The sequence below is a fragment of the Mobula hypostoma genome, chromosome 17 (assembly GCF_963921235.1).
Source record: "Mobula hypostoma chromosome 17, sMobHyp1.1, whole genome shotgun sequence".
NCBI classification, from domain to species: domain Eukaryota; kingdom Metazoa; phylum Chordata; class Chondrichthyes; order Myliobatiformes; family Myliobatidae; genus Mobula; species Mobula hypostoma.
In genome coordinates this window covers 57,819,490-57,836,578 of record NC_086113.1, presented here as the reverse complement: position 1 = coordinate 57,836,578, position 17,089 = coordinate 57,819,490, and the positions used below count along the sequence as shown (strand labels likewise).

The window sequence follows — 17,089 nt, the reverse complement described above, 5'->3', positions numbered from 1 at the left end:
CGGGGAGACTGCAAGTGGACCTCCAATCTCGTAGGTTGAGACTGTAATTAACCTCTCCCTTAGACAAAGGACAGGGGAGATGCATATTGATCATCCCAGCGTTGGAGAAAACTTACGAGGGTGCTCCCACTTTCAGGAGGAACGCTTATCCGCTCTCCCACCGGCCACCGGAATGTATGGACGATCCACCGGCAGAGGGCACCTGTATTGGAGCTCCCACCGGCAGGAGTGGTCCTCCTAGCAGCAGGGGAAGTGTGCATTATACCTCCCGCCACCAGAGGGAGACCGTAGCGGACCTCCCGCCGTCAGAGGGAGTCTGTAGTAGACCTCCCGCCGACAGGGGAGACTAGTAGACCTCGCACCGGCTGAGAAGGGGCTTGTGATCCACTTCATTGAAGATGGCGCCGAAGCGCCCGGTGCGGGAGATAGAGTCGGTGGAAACGTCAGCTGAATCCAGCCATGGGGAAGAAGATGATGCCCCCGATGAGGTGGCGTTCAGTAGCGCTCGGGAAAAGGCCGAGAGGAACGTGAAAGCGGCGCTAGAGAGTGTGCGGAGGTAAGGTGGGCCTGGGACCCCGGCCGGAGACTTGGATCCACGGCGGAGGGTCCGGCTGAAACCCGGGGGCTTTGTGCTGACCCCCCAGGCAACATCAACATGCCGGTCCTGCAATGTTCTTAAGCCACAGTGCAGCCGCTGTGTCTTAAACACGTTTACTTCAAAAAGTGTAATTGGTTTATTGTTGGAACTGTTTCATTATTGTCACGTACCGAGATACAGTGAAAAACGTGTTTGTATGCTCCCCAGGCAGATCACGCCATACATAAATAACTTTATTGGTAAAAATGTGACAGAAACGAATGAAACAGTACAAGGTTCACTTTCATAGTGTCGTTCAGTCTATGTACATCCACGGTGTTAAATTATATTAAAGGCATCTGTTAGTCTTGCAAGACCATGGATCTGCGCCTGGAAAGTCTTCACGCTCCAGGGCGCAGGCCTGGGCAAGGTTGTACGGAAGACCGGCAGTTGCCCATGCTGCAAGTCTCTCCTCTCCATGACACTGATGTTGTCCAAGGGAAGGGCAGTAGGACCCATACAGCTTGGCACCAGTGTCATCGCAGAGCAATGTGTGATAAAGTGCCTTGCTCAAGGACACAACAGGTTTATTTACTGGTACTGTTAACCATTTAGAGCCCGGATAGACTGGGACTGTTTATCCCCGTGAGCAAAGGAGGTTGAGGTTGACCTTATCGATGTTTATAAACTCATGAGGTTATGGACATAAGGTGGAAGGCCACATGCTTTTCCCCAGAGGAGTCTAAAACTAGAGGTGATGGTATTGGGTTTGCTGATTACAAAGTTATAAACTGAAACAAAGACCTTAAGCACTATCCGATAAACGGGTACTCTCACTATGAAAACACAGTCAATTTATTTATAGTGATACAAGTTTAAATCCAGAAAGTCCTTAAATCACATTTAAAATTCTCAGAGGATTTCTATCTTGCATATTTCCAAATTGCAAACCATTTCTAAAGCACACATCATTAAGCACAAAAACATTTCTTAGGCATAAAGGATTTCTTAAACTCGGAGGATTTTCAAAACACAGTAAAATACCTATAAGCTAAAAAGGTATAGCAATGTTGCAGAAACTGAAGCTGGAGGAATGAGTTCAAATTCACCCTGTGTTTCTTCCATGGTTCTTGATGTTCTTTACCCCATTCCTAATGAGCCTAAACTGCTCTCTACATGTATAGTATTTTCTCCCATTTGGGTGACTTTGGATACATATATTTCCTCAGATATCCTTTCAACACAAACAGCCTAAAAGCATTTTTGGAGACACAGATCTCAGCTAGCTACCATTAATGATGTAAAACTACCTTCTGAGTACATAAAGCTCACAACTTATGAAGATATTTGATTTGCTCAATATCAAATATGCTGAATATCCATCTGTTCTGCAAGTTGTCTTGAACTAAGCAAGTTAAGAGTCAGTTTGTTTGAAACAATCCAAATTAAACAACCCATTATCTTTTACTCTACACTTGAGCAATAATAAAGCAGGTGCAGTGACTCTTTACAGGCAAAGCATCTTCAAAATACAGAGCTTGTTTGTAAAGCTGTTCTATGGTGAGCTTTTTTTAATTTCATGCTGATTGTTGCTGTCCATATACATCTGAAGACTGATTTCCTTTTTCAGCCAGGCACTAAGCAAACTGTTAGTTGGAAGTTTACTTACATCCATTTGTGATCTTTCAAGTGGCAGCTGCTGTTTAGAAAAAGAAGCTTAAACATGAGATCTGTTCCAGGGCAGTGAATATCCATCACAATTTAAGGTTAGGATTAGGTTAAAGGGGGGCTGAGGGGTGGGTATATGATGGGGCAAGGAAGTGGTCTTGATAGGTACAATTATAGTGTTTAAAAGATATTTTAAAAATGGAAATTAGTAAACAGGTTAGAGAAACACAGTTAATGTTTTCGGTTGAAGACATCAGAACTAGGAAGGAGACAAAGGCAGCTTGTAGGGCTGCAAGGAGGGTGGGTGTCTCTGATAGGGTAAAACCAGGGTGACCATGGAGATGCGTTGTAAATAGAGTTATCTGGTGAATGCAAGCAGTTAGTGAGAATGTAGGAGTTGTGAAATGCAGAGCAGGAATATGTGCCCAACAGGTCAGACTACATGTCCTCTTCTCCTAGAGAGATAGAAAGGGGGAAATAAGCTGAGCCAATATCACAGATAACTGGATACAGAGAAATCAAGTTACCTTATGTTATAGAATTCAATATTGGGTTCTAAAAACTGCAATATGCCCAGACAGAATACAAGGTGCAGTTCCCCAAGCTTGCATTGGGCCTCAAGAGTGGAGGAGTCCCAGACCGGTAGGACAGTTACAATAGCAGGCAACAGGAAGCTCGGGGTCACCCTGTGCACTGAATGTAGTTTCTCCCAATCTGTGTTTGGCTTCTCTGATGTAGGGGAAACTGCATTGTGAGTGGGAGCCTTTTCCAGTTGTATAACATCACAGTAACTAGTACGTACACTTAAACTTTGATATAAATAAATTATAACTTTTAATTGTTCTTTAAAATCATTTCAGGGACAAAGTCTTGCTGAAGGAAAAAAGAAGAAGAAAAATGGAACTGTTCAGACAGCAAAAGGTAAAGTATTTATTTCACTGCCCCAAAGGGGTACTGGATTTAATCAAAAATAGGACTTGGAAGATGTCTTTAAAATTGAGAATGAACTGGAAAGCATAGACATAGAGAGAGTAGAGTACATAGAGAATACATACAGAAGACTTCCATTTGAGAGTCCATTCAAAACAAGGGTTCATAACTAATTTTGTATATGTTATTAAGGCATACTGCGGTAGTTCGCAATTTAATTTATTCAAAACATTACCACTTTATTCTGCTTCACTGATATCAATGCATAAAGCTGATTTATGAAAATGTTTTGAATTCTTTTTGAAAATCATGGATATCATCATCTGCTTCACCATATGTATCTTTGGAGGAAAAGTGGTAGGATCAAGTTGTTTCCATTTCAATGCTGTACTGTTAATTGTTGATTCTTAACTTTTTGACAACGTTTTAAAGTAATGGCTTGATTTTAGATTGTGGATTAAATGATAACATTTTCCCTGATTATTACAATATTTGAAATTAGAGAATCAATTATCTATGATCAAGAATTTACACAGTAAGTTAGATTCTAATGATGAGCAACAACATTTCCACCATCTGTGGAATCTTTTGTGACTAGATTGTAATGATTGCTGTTTAGGGGCTGTATTTAGGTCAGGGAAGTACAGGAGACAATGAACCAGAAGGAAGCAGAAAGGAAAGGAAGCTGGAGGTTACAGAGATGGGAAGGAGTCAGGTCAGAGAGGCATTGCTGGACCTTGAGCAATGATAGGTTGGTACAGGCAGGAATGTGGTGATTAAATGGGGAAGCAAAAGTTACAATATGGGTGGCAGAGTTTTGATGAATTCAGGGTTAGCAGAGAGTAGAATATAGCAAAGGCTTGCCTGAAGGATATTTGAGTAGTTGAAGTCATCGGTAACAAAGTGCTTGAATTTCCAGCATCTGCAGAATTCCTGTTGGTAACAAAGTGAGATCAGTTGTTGATTGTTGTTTATATTAACGGGAGGCTTAAAATGTCACATTTATGTAGTTCTATTAGAATTAAATAGTGAGCAGAAAAACTCCTGAACTTCTCAAGAGTTGTGTACTGGAATTTACTTTTTCATCAGTCTGGTTTCCCTACTGTTTGTGCCCACTTGTCCTAACCAGATTGTTGTAGTTTTCAATTTCAATTCAGTTAATATGAAGAGCTCGGTCAAACTTGTCCTTGATTATTTGAGTATTCATAAATGCTTTCTTAAAACAACTGAAGATTTGAGTTATTGGAAAAGTCCTCAAAGCATGTGGCTCAAGTGTGGGTTTGAAGGAGTAGGATGTCATGGAGTAGAGAACCTAAGGGCAACATGTCAACGTGGCTTTGTAGTGATGTGCTTTATGAAGAAACCTCATTTGTACTCAAATACGCTGTGTCAGAAAAGGTAATGTAATTGTAAATCAGGTATTCTGATTGGCCAGATATCAAAAAAGTCCTGTTAATTGTGACAGGATCCGATCTAACTATGCAGTAGTCATGTAGAATAGTGGTGTTGAGCTGTAGCACTTTTGGAGCTTGAATGTCCAGATGAGTGCAAATTGTTCCTTCGTACAGAAAACTGCGATCTTGAGACTTATTGCATCTGGCTGCCCTACAATTAAGTTTCTGGTTATTGTTGACCAAAAAGGTGTTGGTGGGTAATTTGGCAATGATAATGCCTAGCAAAAGTGATATTAGGAATGGATGTTGTTTCACACTAGTGTGGCACAAATGTTATTTCTAACCAAGCTTGCAAGCTTGAATGCTCCCTGGGTCTTGCATCACCAGGGAAGAACTGCTTTGTTATATGAGCAGTTGACAAAACATCTGATTTCATGGTTAGGCAGATAGACTTGGAAATACCCAATGGAAATATGGAGGATACTCAGGGAGTGATGCATCGGGTAGCTTTGACCCACAAAGACAGGGAAAGAATCAGACAACCATGGTTTACATCTAGTCAAGAGGAAGAAAGAATCATACTTAAGGTTCAGGAAGCAAAGATCAGACAGGGCTCTAGAGAATTACAAGGTAGCCAGAAAAGAGCTTAAGATGGTAAGGTAGCAATGCATTCAGGTGTAGCAGCCTCTCCGGGGCTAACAAAAGGTGCTTTTGTCTTTTTTTAAAACTATTTTACGATCATAAGAGAATGTTGGACATTAAGAACTTCAAGTACGGCAGGTCTACTCCATCAGTGAGCTGCTTGTTGGAGCGAGTGAGATGATGCGAATGGTGTTACTGCCTGCTACAGAAAGACAACAGAGTTTGAAGATAGTGTGCGATCTAACAGTGAGTGATCGTCTTAGACATTACTCTTGCGATTGCAAGAGCCTGTTGGACATTGGAAACGTAAAGTTGATTTCCCTTGTTTATTGAAGAGCCAGACAGTGGGGGGGCTGAGTGGCCTCAGTTGCAGCCAGGATTAGGCCTCAAGCTATGGGCTTTCCTGCTGCAGAAGCCCAGGAGAGGAGATGCCAGAGGCAATGTAGTGCAACGCCAGTGTTGGGTTGGGGGCTAGCCCCTCCCATCATTGCTGCTGTCCAGTGTTTGCTCAGTGGAAGATAAGCTGGATTGTGTGTGTACATTTGCGGATTGCTGAGAACTGCTTGTTCTTGGACTTGGGCTATACAGGTTTCCCCCGCCATCCGAAGGTAGAGCGTTCCTATGAAACGGTTCGTAAGCCAAAATGTTGTAAAGCGAAGAAGCAATTACCATTTATTTATATGGGAAAATTTTGTGAGCGTTTGCAGACCCAAAAATAACCTACCAAATCATGCCATATAATACATAAAACCTAAAATAACAGTAACATATAATAAAAGCAGGAATAAATACACAGCCTATATAAAGTAGAAATACTTCTCCACAATCATTACTGAAAATCTCACGGAAGCGCTGTTGGCAACAACACGGCGCAAGCGCTCTCCAGTAACCTTTAAGCTATGAAGCTGCCAAATCATACCAAATAACACGTCAAAATACACAGCCAATATAAAGTAGAAATAATGTATGTACAGTGTAGTATCACTTACGGGAATCGGGAAGACATTGAGCACATGGATGATGGTGTGTTAGACTGCATCATCGCAGGTTGAGATGGTGCAGTGACCCCCACCCTCCAGGCCGCCAAGTGATACATTGCCACGAAGCGTGCAGGGGTGCAGCGGTAGCCGGGAGGCACACAGCACACCTTTAAGAAAAAAGCCGAAGCAAACATGCTAATTAATTAGGTGCAGCCCGGCACATAATTGTCGGTGGCACCTAATTAATTAGCATGTTTATTTCGGCTTTTTTCTTAAAGATGTGCTGTGTGCCTCCTGGCTACCGTTGCATTCTCCGTGAATCGGTATCTGTTCGTGGCCTGGGGGTTGGAGTGGTGGGACACTGGGGTGTCATCTCGTCATCGTCTGTTTCTATTAGGGCAGGCAGATCATCTTCTATCTCTGCCCGCCTCGATGTCGAAGGTCAAGGTTCGTCGTCTGCTGTGGCTGATGTGGAAGGCTTGCTTGACTGCTGAGCCTCGCGCATTTTTCTATCACACAGTTCTTTGTAAGGACTCAAACCATCCTGCAAATATCCCCTAAACCGACGTACCCTTTCAAAATTAAAGTCGTACTTTATCATTACTCATTCGGTTTTGATTGTTATCCTTTTTTCTTCCAATTGCATCAGCTCTTCATCTGTCAGTTCTTGGTCATGGGATGCCAAAACCTCTTCAACATTATGTTCATCAGCTTCCACAAGCCAAACTCACTTTGTCCTTACTTCATTCACCACGATCGAAATGCTTAATTATGTCTAGTTTTACGCTAAGTGTAACACCCTTACAAGCTCTTTCAGGCTTTCCCGATACCATAGAACTCATCTTGCAAACGGCTGCTCACAGGCACCTGTTTAAGCAATGCCGGTGCGAATCCGGGGGAGAGCGGCTGCTTGGGGCGCGCGCTGCCTTTTATCTTGCGCTGATTTTTTTTTCGTAACAGGTTTCGTAAGCGAACGTTAGAAAAGTGGGGGACACCTGTATTTTGTGTGACTGTATGTTTACTGCAATCTTATATGTGCTTCGTGCTGTGTACAAATATTGGTACTGTGCTTTGCAACTTGGCTCTGCAGGAATTCTGTTTATTTGGCTGAATTCATATATGGTTGACAATTAAACTTGAACTTGAAGGGACTTAGAGAGCTAGAAAGGGACATACAAAGGGCTTGGCGAGTAGGGTTAAGAAACACCGTCATTGTACATGTATGTGGAGAATAGGAGGATGTCTAGAATAAAGGTAGAGCCAATCAAGGATAAAAGAGGAAACGTGCCTGGTGAGTTGGAAGAGATCAGTGAGGTCATTAATGAATACTTTGCTTCAGTATCCACGAGAGATAGGACCTTGATGAGTGTGAGGAACAGCGTAAAACGGGCTGAAATGCTGGAACATGTTTATGTTAAGAAAGAGAATGGGCTGATACATTTGAAAAACATTAAGATGGATCAATCCCCAGGACTACTATGGGAAGCAAGACAAAAAAGAGATTGCTGTGCCTTTGGTGATGATCTTTGTGTCTGTTGGTCACAGGAGCAGTACTAGAAGATTGGAGGGTGGCAGATCAGGGGTGAGGCAACTAAAGGAGAGGATTCTTTGAGACAGGATTTAACTGCATTTGGAGAAGCATAGATTAATTGGGGCGTAAACAACAGGAATTCTGCAGATGCTGGAAATTCAAGCAACATACATCAAAGTTGCTGGTGAACGCAGCAGGCCAGGCAGCATCTATAGGAAGAGGCGCAGTCGACGTTTCAGGCCGAGACCCTTCGTCAGGACCGCGACGAAGGGTCTCGGCCTGAAACGTCGACTGCGCCTCTTCCTATAGATGCTGCCTGGGCTGCTGCGTTCACCAGCAACTTTGATGTATGTTGATTAATTGGGGCAGTCAGTTTGGTTCTGTGAGGGGCAGGTCATGCCTCATGAGTCTGATTGAATTCTTTGAGGAAGTAACAAAACAAATGGATGAATGTAGAGTAGTGGATGTAGTGTTTATGAATTTTAGCAAGGTGTTTAACAGGATTCCCCACGGTAGGCTCATTCAGAAAGTCGGAAGGTGTGCATGGATTCAGAACTGGCTTGCCTACAGATTGTAATAGATGGAGCACATTCTGCCTAGAGGTCCACATGTATCTGTTCTGGGACCCCTGTTTCTCAGGATTTTTATGACGTGACTTGGATGAGAAAGTGGAAGGGTGAGTTAGTAAGTTTGCAGATGACACAAAGGTTGGTGGTGGTGTGGATAGTGTGGAAGGCTATGGTAGGTTACAATGGGAGATAAATAGGATGCAAAGCTGGACTGAGAAGTGACGTGTATCGAGTGATAATGTCTTGGAAGGTTGAACTTGAAGGAGTAGTGTATAGTTAATGGCAAGATTCTGAGCAGTGTGGAGAAATGGATCTTGGGGGTCTGCATCCATAGATTTCTCAAAGTTTATCAGGTGGTTGGGAAGTCGTATTGTGTGTTGGTCTTCATTAGTCAGGGGTTTTAGTTTTAGAGCTGGAGGTAATGTTGCGGCTCTATAAAACTCTGGTTAGAGCATGGAGTATTGTGTTCAGTTCAGGTCACCTCTTTATAGGAAGGATGAGGAAGTTTTAGGACGATGCTGAGATTTGCTAGGATGCTGACTGGATTAGTGAGCATTTCTTAGGTAGGGCTTTTCTCTTTGAAGCAAAACAGGATGAGGTGATTTGATAGAGGTGTGTAAGGTAAGAGGCATATTTAGAATGGACAGCCAGCGACTTTTTCCCAGGGTGGAAATAGCTAATACAAGAGGTCATAAATTTAAAGTGATTGAAGTATAGAGAGGACGTCAGAGGTAGGGTTTTTTACAGAGAGTGGAGGGTGGTGATAGAGATAGATACATTAGCAACATTTTAGACACTTTGATAGCCGCGTGAATGAAAGAAAGATGGAGGACTATGGGGTAAGGGTTACATTGATCTTGGAGTGGGTTAGAAGGTGGGCACAGCATTGTGGGCCAAAGAGCCTGTAATGTTCTATGTTCAAGGAAGCTGTTTTTGGTTGGCCTCTAGACAGTACCTTGTGCTGACATGTGAGAAATTAATCTGGCTAATGGAGTGATCCTCTGTGGTTTCATTGAATTTAATTGCACCAAGGCTCCTTAATATCAGTTAGTGTTTAGTTATTGTTTGATGGTGTCAAGGGTAATCATTTCACCTTGCCTTTGGATTCCAGATCTTGTCCATATTTGAAACCAAAGTAGAATACCTAGAGCTTGATTTATGCATACAAGACCCTGAAGGGTCTTGATAGATGTGAAAAAAAATTCTTCCTCTTGTGGGGAAAATCTATAATTTGGAATTACTTTTTTAAAAAAAAACAAATGCTTTCCCACTTAAGAAATAAAAGGATGGTTTTTCCCCTCAGAGGATGAAGTGTTTTTTGGATTCTTCCTCTAAAGTTGATGGAATCAAGCTCTAAATATATATTTAATTCAGTAGTATAGATTTTAAATAGGCAATTGGGTGAAATATTATTGTGGGTAAACAGGATTGCAGAGTTGAAGTTACAGTCAGTCATCCATGATCGTATTAAATGTCTGAGTATCTTCAGGAGTCTGAGTGGCTTACTCTGCTCTTAATTTGTGTGTTTGTATGCATTTCAAGGGAGAACTGATGAAGAGGTTATCGAAGTTGGTACTGCTTGATTGCACAGTTGGCAATGTCTTCCATTACTTTGTTAACCAAAGAGCAGAATTCCCCAGTTGAAAGTGATTGCTCTAATATTAAGGCAGTATTGGGCAGAACATTTCATCAGTAAGCCCTAGTAAAACAAGTCCTGGGGAAAATTCTCTACTGGTTAGAGTCAGAACTTGCAAAAGAAAAGATGGTTGTGGTTTTCGGATGTTAATCATCTGAGACTTGGGGCGTTTGCTGCAGAGGTTCCTCAGTACAGTGTCTGGGTTCAACCATTTTTGCAGCTTCATCAATGTAAGTCCTTCCAGCAGCTCAGAAGCGGGGTTGTTTACTGATGATTTCACCACCTTTATTGACAAAATATCCAGTCAGATAGTGAAGCACCCTGTTTAGATGAAGGAAGACCAAGACATCAGTGATTGTTAAGTGTCAGCAGACAGTCAGCATCACAAGATAGAAGACCACAGGGACATTCACTGGCAATACAATCTCTGAGAGTTCCAAGCATTAGAATCCCGAGGCTCTCAGTGACAGAAACTTATTTGTACCAGTCACCTAAGTGCTGGCTAATTAGGCAATGGTTGTTTATTCTGTATTAAGGAGTTCATCTCCAGAGTTCTCAAAACCTTTAAATCATCTGCACGACACATGAAAGGTGCTCTCCTTCCCTGCATGGGTGAAGTTCAAACTATGTTTCAGGAATTTCACATCACTGGGACAAAGCAGCCATCTTGATTGATAGCCCATCCATCAGCAGCATACCTTAGGTGCACTTTAGTTACTAACCAACACTGCTGACTACTACCAACAAGAAGGGGAGAAGGTACATGGAAACATCACCCTTAGGTTCTCTCCATCTTAACTCATAAGTGTACCAACAGTTCTCTTCATCAGTTCATCTGAGTGCTGTAACTTCCTCCCCATCAGCATTCTGAGAGTTCCTTCAGAACTACTTTAGTTCAAAGTACAATTTATTATCAAGGTATGTATATGGTATACAAACTTGAGATTTGTCTTCTTTCAGGCAGCTGCAAAACAAAAACAATAGAACCTACTTGAAATGAAAACTCCACACAACCCTCAAATATCCAGTGTGCGAGGGGGAGAAATGAGCAAACCGTGCAAACATTAAAAAATAGTAAACAAGAAACACACAGAACATTTAGCCACAGAGTCCCCAAAAGTAAGTCCATAGCTACGAAGCCAGTTCAGTGCTGAGATGAGTGAAACTGGTCCAGGAGCCTGATGGCTGCAGGCTGTGGCAATGGGGCCAGTTCAACTCTGAAGTGAGCGTTGATGGTTGCAGACCACAGCTGCAGAGTCAGTTCAGCACTGAAGTGAGTAAACCTCGTGGAGTAGTAAGGTGAACACCAGTTTGTCCTTCGCCCTCGGCCTTGATCAAATTGCACAAATAGTTTTTTTTTAAGGTGAGTTTTAAGGTGAAGTGTGAGTTTCGGGAACTAGGCAGAAGGCTGAAGAACAGGACCTCAAGGCTGGTGTTCTCAGGATTGCTGCCAGTGCTATGTGACAGTGATGATAAGAATTGGAGGAGATGGCAGTTGAATGCGTGGCTGAGGAGTTGGTGCAGGGAGCAGGATTTTAGATTTTTGGATCATTGGGATCTCTTCCGGGGACGGTGGGACCTGTACAGATTGGATGGGTTGCACCTGAATTCGAGGGGGAGCAATATCCTTGCATGTAGGTTTGCTAGATTGGTTCGAGAGGATTTAAACTAATTTGCAAGGGGGGTGGGGCCCGGAGCGATAGAGCAGTGAAAGAAGTGCACGGAGTAAAGCCGGATCTAACATATAGAGAGGCTGTGAGGAAAGAAAAGCAGAATAAACGGTGTAAAGGTAGTAAGGCAGAAGGGCTGAAGTGTAAGAAGTATCAGGAACAAAGGTGATGAACTGAGAGCTTGGATACGTACATGGAATTATGTTCTGGACACCAGTGACTACCAGGAATAGTCTGGTTGGCAACCGGGAATAGTCTGGTGACAGCGGACAGCCAGGAAAGACTGGCACCGGGGGTGTCAGGATTGGCAGTCCGGGCACCAGCTCAGAAGAGCACCCACCTCTTGAAGCTTCTAGTTTACATGGAGAAATATACCCTCAGGGTCCTCCGAGAGGGAGGGAGAATGATGGACCCAATCGGACGGATACCGTTAATTACAGGGAACGACTACGACCCAGAGCTAGGATAAGAGGCTCTGAGTGTCCAGTGTGTTGGTGTGGGAGAGCGTTTTCCAGCATTAAAGGTTTACGAGTCCACCAAGCAAAGTTGAAGTGCTGTTCCATCCCAGTGGATGAAGATGAGATTACTTCACCAAGCACAGATGATGTGGTCTTTTCAACCATTGATTCACAAGCCACAGCGATTCGCTCTGGAGAGAGTCATCATACTCCAGGTCAGACGAGAGATAACCCAGGTCAGGTTTCAGACCACAGTACCCAGGTAGATCCTTCGGATGGTGGCGGTGGTGTGGAAGTAGAGAAGAAGAGGAAGGTCAGGTGGCCTGCAATGGCAGATGAGAAGGCTTGGCATGTATTTGATGAGGATATCGGTATGATGTTGGAGAACACTCTAAGGGGAACATCAAAGAGAAAGTTGGAAGTGATGGGCGATGTGATTTACGATGTTGGAAAGTACAGGTTTGGTTTGGTTGAGTTGAAGAAGGCAAAGCCTACACAGCAACAAAGCAGGCGCCAGAAGGAGATTAGTAGGTTCAGGAGAGAGCTTAGATCATTGAGACGGAGGTGGAAGGTAGCAAGTGAGGGTGACAAGCCAGGGCTTGCTGATCTCTGAGAGCATTTTCAAATAAAGTTAGCATCACTCCATCGTGCAGAGTCACAACGTAAAAAGAGAAAGAAGAGAAGGCAAGAAAGTCGTTCTTTGAAAACCCTCACGAGTTCACAAAGAAACTGTTTGAACAAAGTAAGAGCGGGCAGCTTAACATCTCTCAACAAGAACTTGAGGATCACCTGGCAAGCACTTATTCTAACGAACAGCGGGAGGCTCCTTTGTTTGACATTTCAGGGCTTGTGAAGCCTACCAAGCCAGGAGTGAAGTTCGATCTGTCAGAACCCAAACTGGCAGAAGTCGAATGGTTCATCAGAAAGTCAAGGTCAGGCTCAGTGCCAGGACCTAATGGAGTGCCGTATAAGGTGTTCAAGAAGTGTGAAGAGCTGAGGAAATACTTGTGGAGATTGTTAAAGGTGGTGTGGAGACAAGGTGTTGCTCCTTTGTCATGGAGTGAGGCTGAAGGAGTATACATCCCGAAGGAAGAGAATTCTTCTACATTGAATCGGTTCCGACCAATTTCACTCCTGAATGTAGAGGGGAAGATTATGTTTGGCATTCTGGCATGGCATACCATCCAGGAGTCAGAAAGGTTGAGAAGAAATCTGGCTGTAGTTTGGCTTGATCTGGCAAATTCGTATGGTTCTGTTCCCCATGTCCTGATTGAGTTTGCGATGGAATTCCTACGGATTCCTGCTAAGGTGAGGAACTTTGTTATGCAATACTACAACGATTTCCGGATGAGGTTTTCCACTCAGCAGTTTACAACTAGGTGGCAGAGCTTGGATGTTGGAATCCCAATGGGATGTGCAATTTCACCCATCCTTTTTGTGTTAGCCATGGAGGTCATTGTGAGGGCTGCAGAATCAGTGGGACCAGGTGTTGCACTTGATGGCGGAGAGGAGTTATCACCAATACGAGTGTTCATGGACGATCTTACCCTTTTGGGTCCCAGCACGAGACAGCGGAAAATGTACTATCTAGACTCGAGGAGCTAATGGATTGGGGAAGAATGAAGTTCAAGACCAAGAAGTCAAGGGGCCTTGTTCTTAGGAGAGGAAAACTGGTTGACTTTCATTTCACCCTTTGTGGAGAGGAGATTCCATCCATTCAGGACCAACCAGTTAAGAGCCTCGGGCGATGGTACACAGAGGAGCTGAGATATGCCAAGAGGGTTCAAGAGAGAGGAGAACAGATCAGCAGAGGTCTGATGTCTGTTGACAAGTGTGGCTTGCCTGGCAAGTTGTGGTACTTGCAGTACAGACTGATGCCACGGATAATGTGGCCACTAACTGTCTATGAAGTGGCAATGTCCCATGTTGAGGCAATGGAACAGAAGATCAACAATTATGTGAAGAAGTGGCTTGGAGTACCGAGCAGCCTCTCCAATGTTGCAATCCACAGTAGCCAGACAAAGCTTACCATCCCAGTGCAATCCCTTGTTGAGGAGGTCAAGGTAGTCAAGGTAAGATCATTCTTGATGCTTCAAGACTCAAAAGACCCTGTCATCAAGAACACCCAGCTGGATGTGAGATCAGGCAGGAAGTGGTCAGCCCGTGTAGCAGTTGATAAGGCAGAGTCTAGATTGAAGCACAAGGAGACGGTTGGGGCTATCCAGCTAGGCCGCCAGGGACTTGGATGGACAACCCACAAGTAGTGGTCATCTTCTACAGGTAAGGAGCGCCGTGAGCTTGTAACACAAGAAATATGAGAGGTAGAAGAGGAGAAGAGGTTAACTGAAACAGCTGGCCTGGCCAAACAAGGGGCTTGGACCCAGTGGGAAAGTGTTGAACAACGACATCTACCTTGGAATGTTCTGCAGCAGATGGAACCACTCCGCGTTTCTTTTCTATGCAGAGCAGCGTACGTTCTGCTCCCAACACCTGCCAACCTCAGCACCTGGTATGAAGATAAGACAGACAGGTGTGCTGCTCGTGGCGAGAAGGGAACACTTCAACATATCTTGAGTGCATGCAGAGTCAATCTTTCCAGCGGCATGTACACTTGGAGACATAACAATGCTCTCAAAGTTGTAACAGAAGCAGTTGAGCAGAGAGTACTGCAGCACAACTTATCTCATGCCCCATGCTGCACAGAACATGGCATATCATTTGTGAAAGAAGGCTCCAAGTCAAGGGTGTACAGCACAGGCTCACGATCAAGCACACTTTCTTCAGCCAACAATTGGTGTGTCAAGGCTGACCTGGATGGGAAAGGCAGTTTCCCGGAGCAAATAGCTTTCACAACATTGCGAGCAGATATAATCGTATGGTCTGACACCAGTAGAGAAGTGGTTATTGGTGAACTCTGCCATTGGTTTATTGCATTCACTCTCCAGAAGTGGCTGCGTGACCTTGGCTTCACTAGAAGAGAGATCAAGTCAACCAGCAGGGCTGTAGCTGAGGCAGCAGAGAAAGGATCAGCATGGGTGTGGACCAAGTATGTCCAGATAGGCAGATAGTCAGTAGTTGCATAAACACCTGAAGGGCAGACTATCTGTTGGATGGAAGTGACCAACAACTCTGATAGAGGCAGATGCCAAGTTTTAAGCTCACCAGTGGGGGGTGGTGCTTTAGCACTGCTGGCCCGCCACCTTGAGGGTGTCTTGATCATAAGCGGGCCGAAACTCCTGAAGACAGGTGGCAGATCAACTGATGATCCCATTGGTGATAGCACAGGACAGTTAACATCTTAGTCCACGTGTATTTTGTAACTCTGATGTAGTGACCATTACAGAGAATTGGCTGGCACCAGGGCAGGAATGGATTCTCAATATTCCTGGATTTCAGTGCTTTAAAAGGGATAGAGAGGGGGGAAAGGGGGAGGAGGGGTGGTATTACTGGTCAGGGATACTATTACAGCTACAGAAAGGGTGGGTAATGTAGCAGGATCCTCTTTTGAGTCAGTATGGCTGAAAGTCAGGAACAGGAAAGGAGAAGTTACTCTATTGGGGGTATTCTGTAGGCCCCCTGGTAGCAGCAGAGATACTGAGTTGCAGATTGGGAGGCAATTTTGGAAAGGTGCAAAAATAACAGGGTTGTTATGGGCGACTTTAACTTCCCTAATATTGATTGGCACCTGATTAGTTCCAAGGGTTTAGATGGGGCAGAGTTTGTTAAGTGTGTCCAGGACGGATTCCTTTCACAGTATGTGGACAAGGCCGACTAGGGGGAATGCCATACTAGATCTAGTACTAGGTAATGAACCGGGTCAGGTCATTGTCAGGTCAGGTCTCAGTGGGTGAGCATCTGGGGGACAGTGACCACTGCTCCCTGGCCTTTAGCATTATCATGGAAAAGGTTAGAATCAGAGAAGACAGGAAAATTTTTAATTAGGGAAGGGGAGATTATGAGGCTATAAAGCTAGAACTTGCGGGTGTGAATTGGGATGATGTTTTTGCAGGGAAATGTACTATGGACATGTGGTCGATGTTTAGAGATCTCTTGCAGGATGTTAGGGATAAATTTGTCCCGGTGAGGAAGGTAAAGAATGGTAGGGTGAAGGAACCATGGGTGACAAGTGAGGTGGAAAATCTAGTCAGGTGGAAGAAGGCAGCATACATGAGGTTTAGGAAGCAAGGATCAGATTGGTCTATTGAGGAATACAGGTGTCCCCCGCTTTTCGAACGTTCGCTTTACGAAACCTCACTGTTACGAAAGACCTACATTAGTACCCTGTTTTCGCTTTCAGAAGGTGTTTTCACTGTTACAAAAAAAAATTCAGCGGGCGATAAAAGGCAGCGCGCCCCGAGCAGCTGTTTGCAAGATGAGTTCTATGGTATCGGAAAAGCCTGAAAGAGCTTGTAAGGGTGTTACACTTACGGTAAAACTAGACATAATTAAGCGTTTTGATCGTGGTGAATGAAGTAAGGACAACGTGAGTTTGGCTTGTGGAAGCTGACGAACATGATGTTGAAGAGGTTTTGGCATCCCATGACCAAGAACTGACAGATGAAGAGCTGATGCAATTGGAAGAAAGAAGGATAACAATCGAAACCGAATGAGTGATGATAAAGTACGACTTTAATTTTGAAAGGGTACGTCGGTTTAGGGGATATTTGCAGGATGGTTTGAGTCCTTATTAAAGAACTGTGTGATAGAAAAATGCGTGAGGCTCAGCAGTCAAGCAAGCCTTCCACATCAGCCACAGCAGACGACGAACCTCGACCTTCGACATCGAGGCAGGCAGAGATAGAAGAAGATGAGCTGCCTGCTCTAATGGAAACAGGCGACGAGATGACATCCCAGTGTCCCACCACCCCAACCCCCAGGCCACGGACAGATACTGATTCGTGGAGAATGCAAAGGTAGCTGGGAGACACACAGCACATCTTTAAGAAAAAAGCCGAAATAAACATGCTAATTAATTAGGTGCCACCGACACGTAATTGTCGGCCCAGATCAGAGACGACGCAATCGGAAATCGGC

At 44.1% G+C, this 17,089-nt stretch overlaps 1 protein-coding gene across 1 annotated transcript in view; it reads left to right on the top strand.

The window, feature by feature from the left end:
• Positions 1-323: 323 nt before the first annotated feature.
• The window catches only part of nol7 (nucleolar protein 7), a 30,741-nt gene continuing 13,975 nt past the window's right edge, over positions 324-17,089 (top strand). Inside the window, exons 1-2 of the mRNA XM_063069950.1 lie at positions 324-556; positions 3,106-3,166. Coding sequence (XP_062926020.1) covers positions 399-556; positions 3,106-3,166 — 219 coding nt within the window. The 5' untranslated portion in view covers positions 324-398. The remainder of the gene's footprint in view (positions 557-3,105; positions 3,167-17,089) is intronic.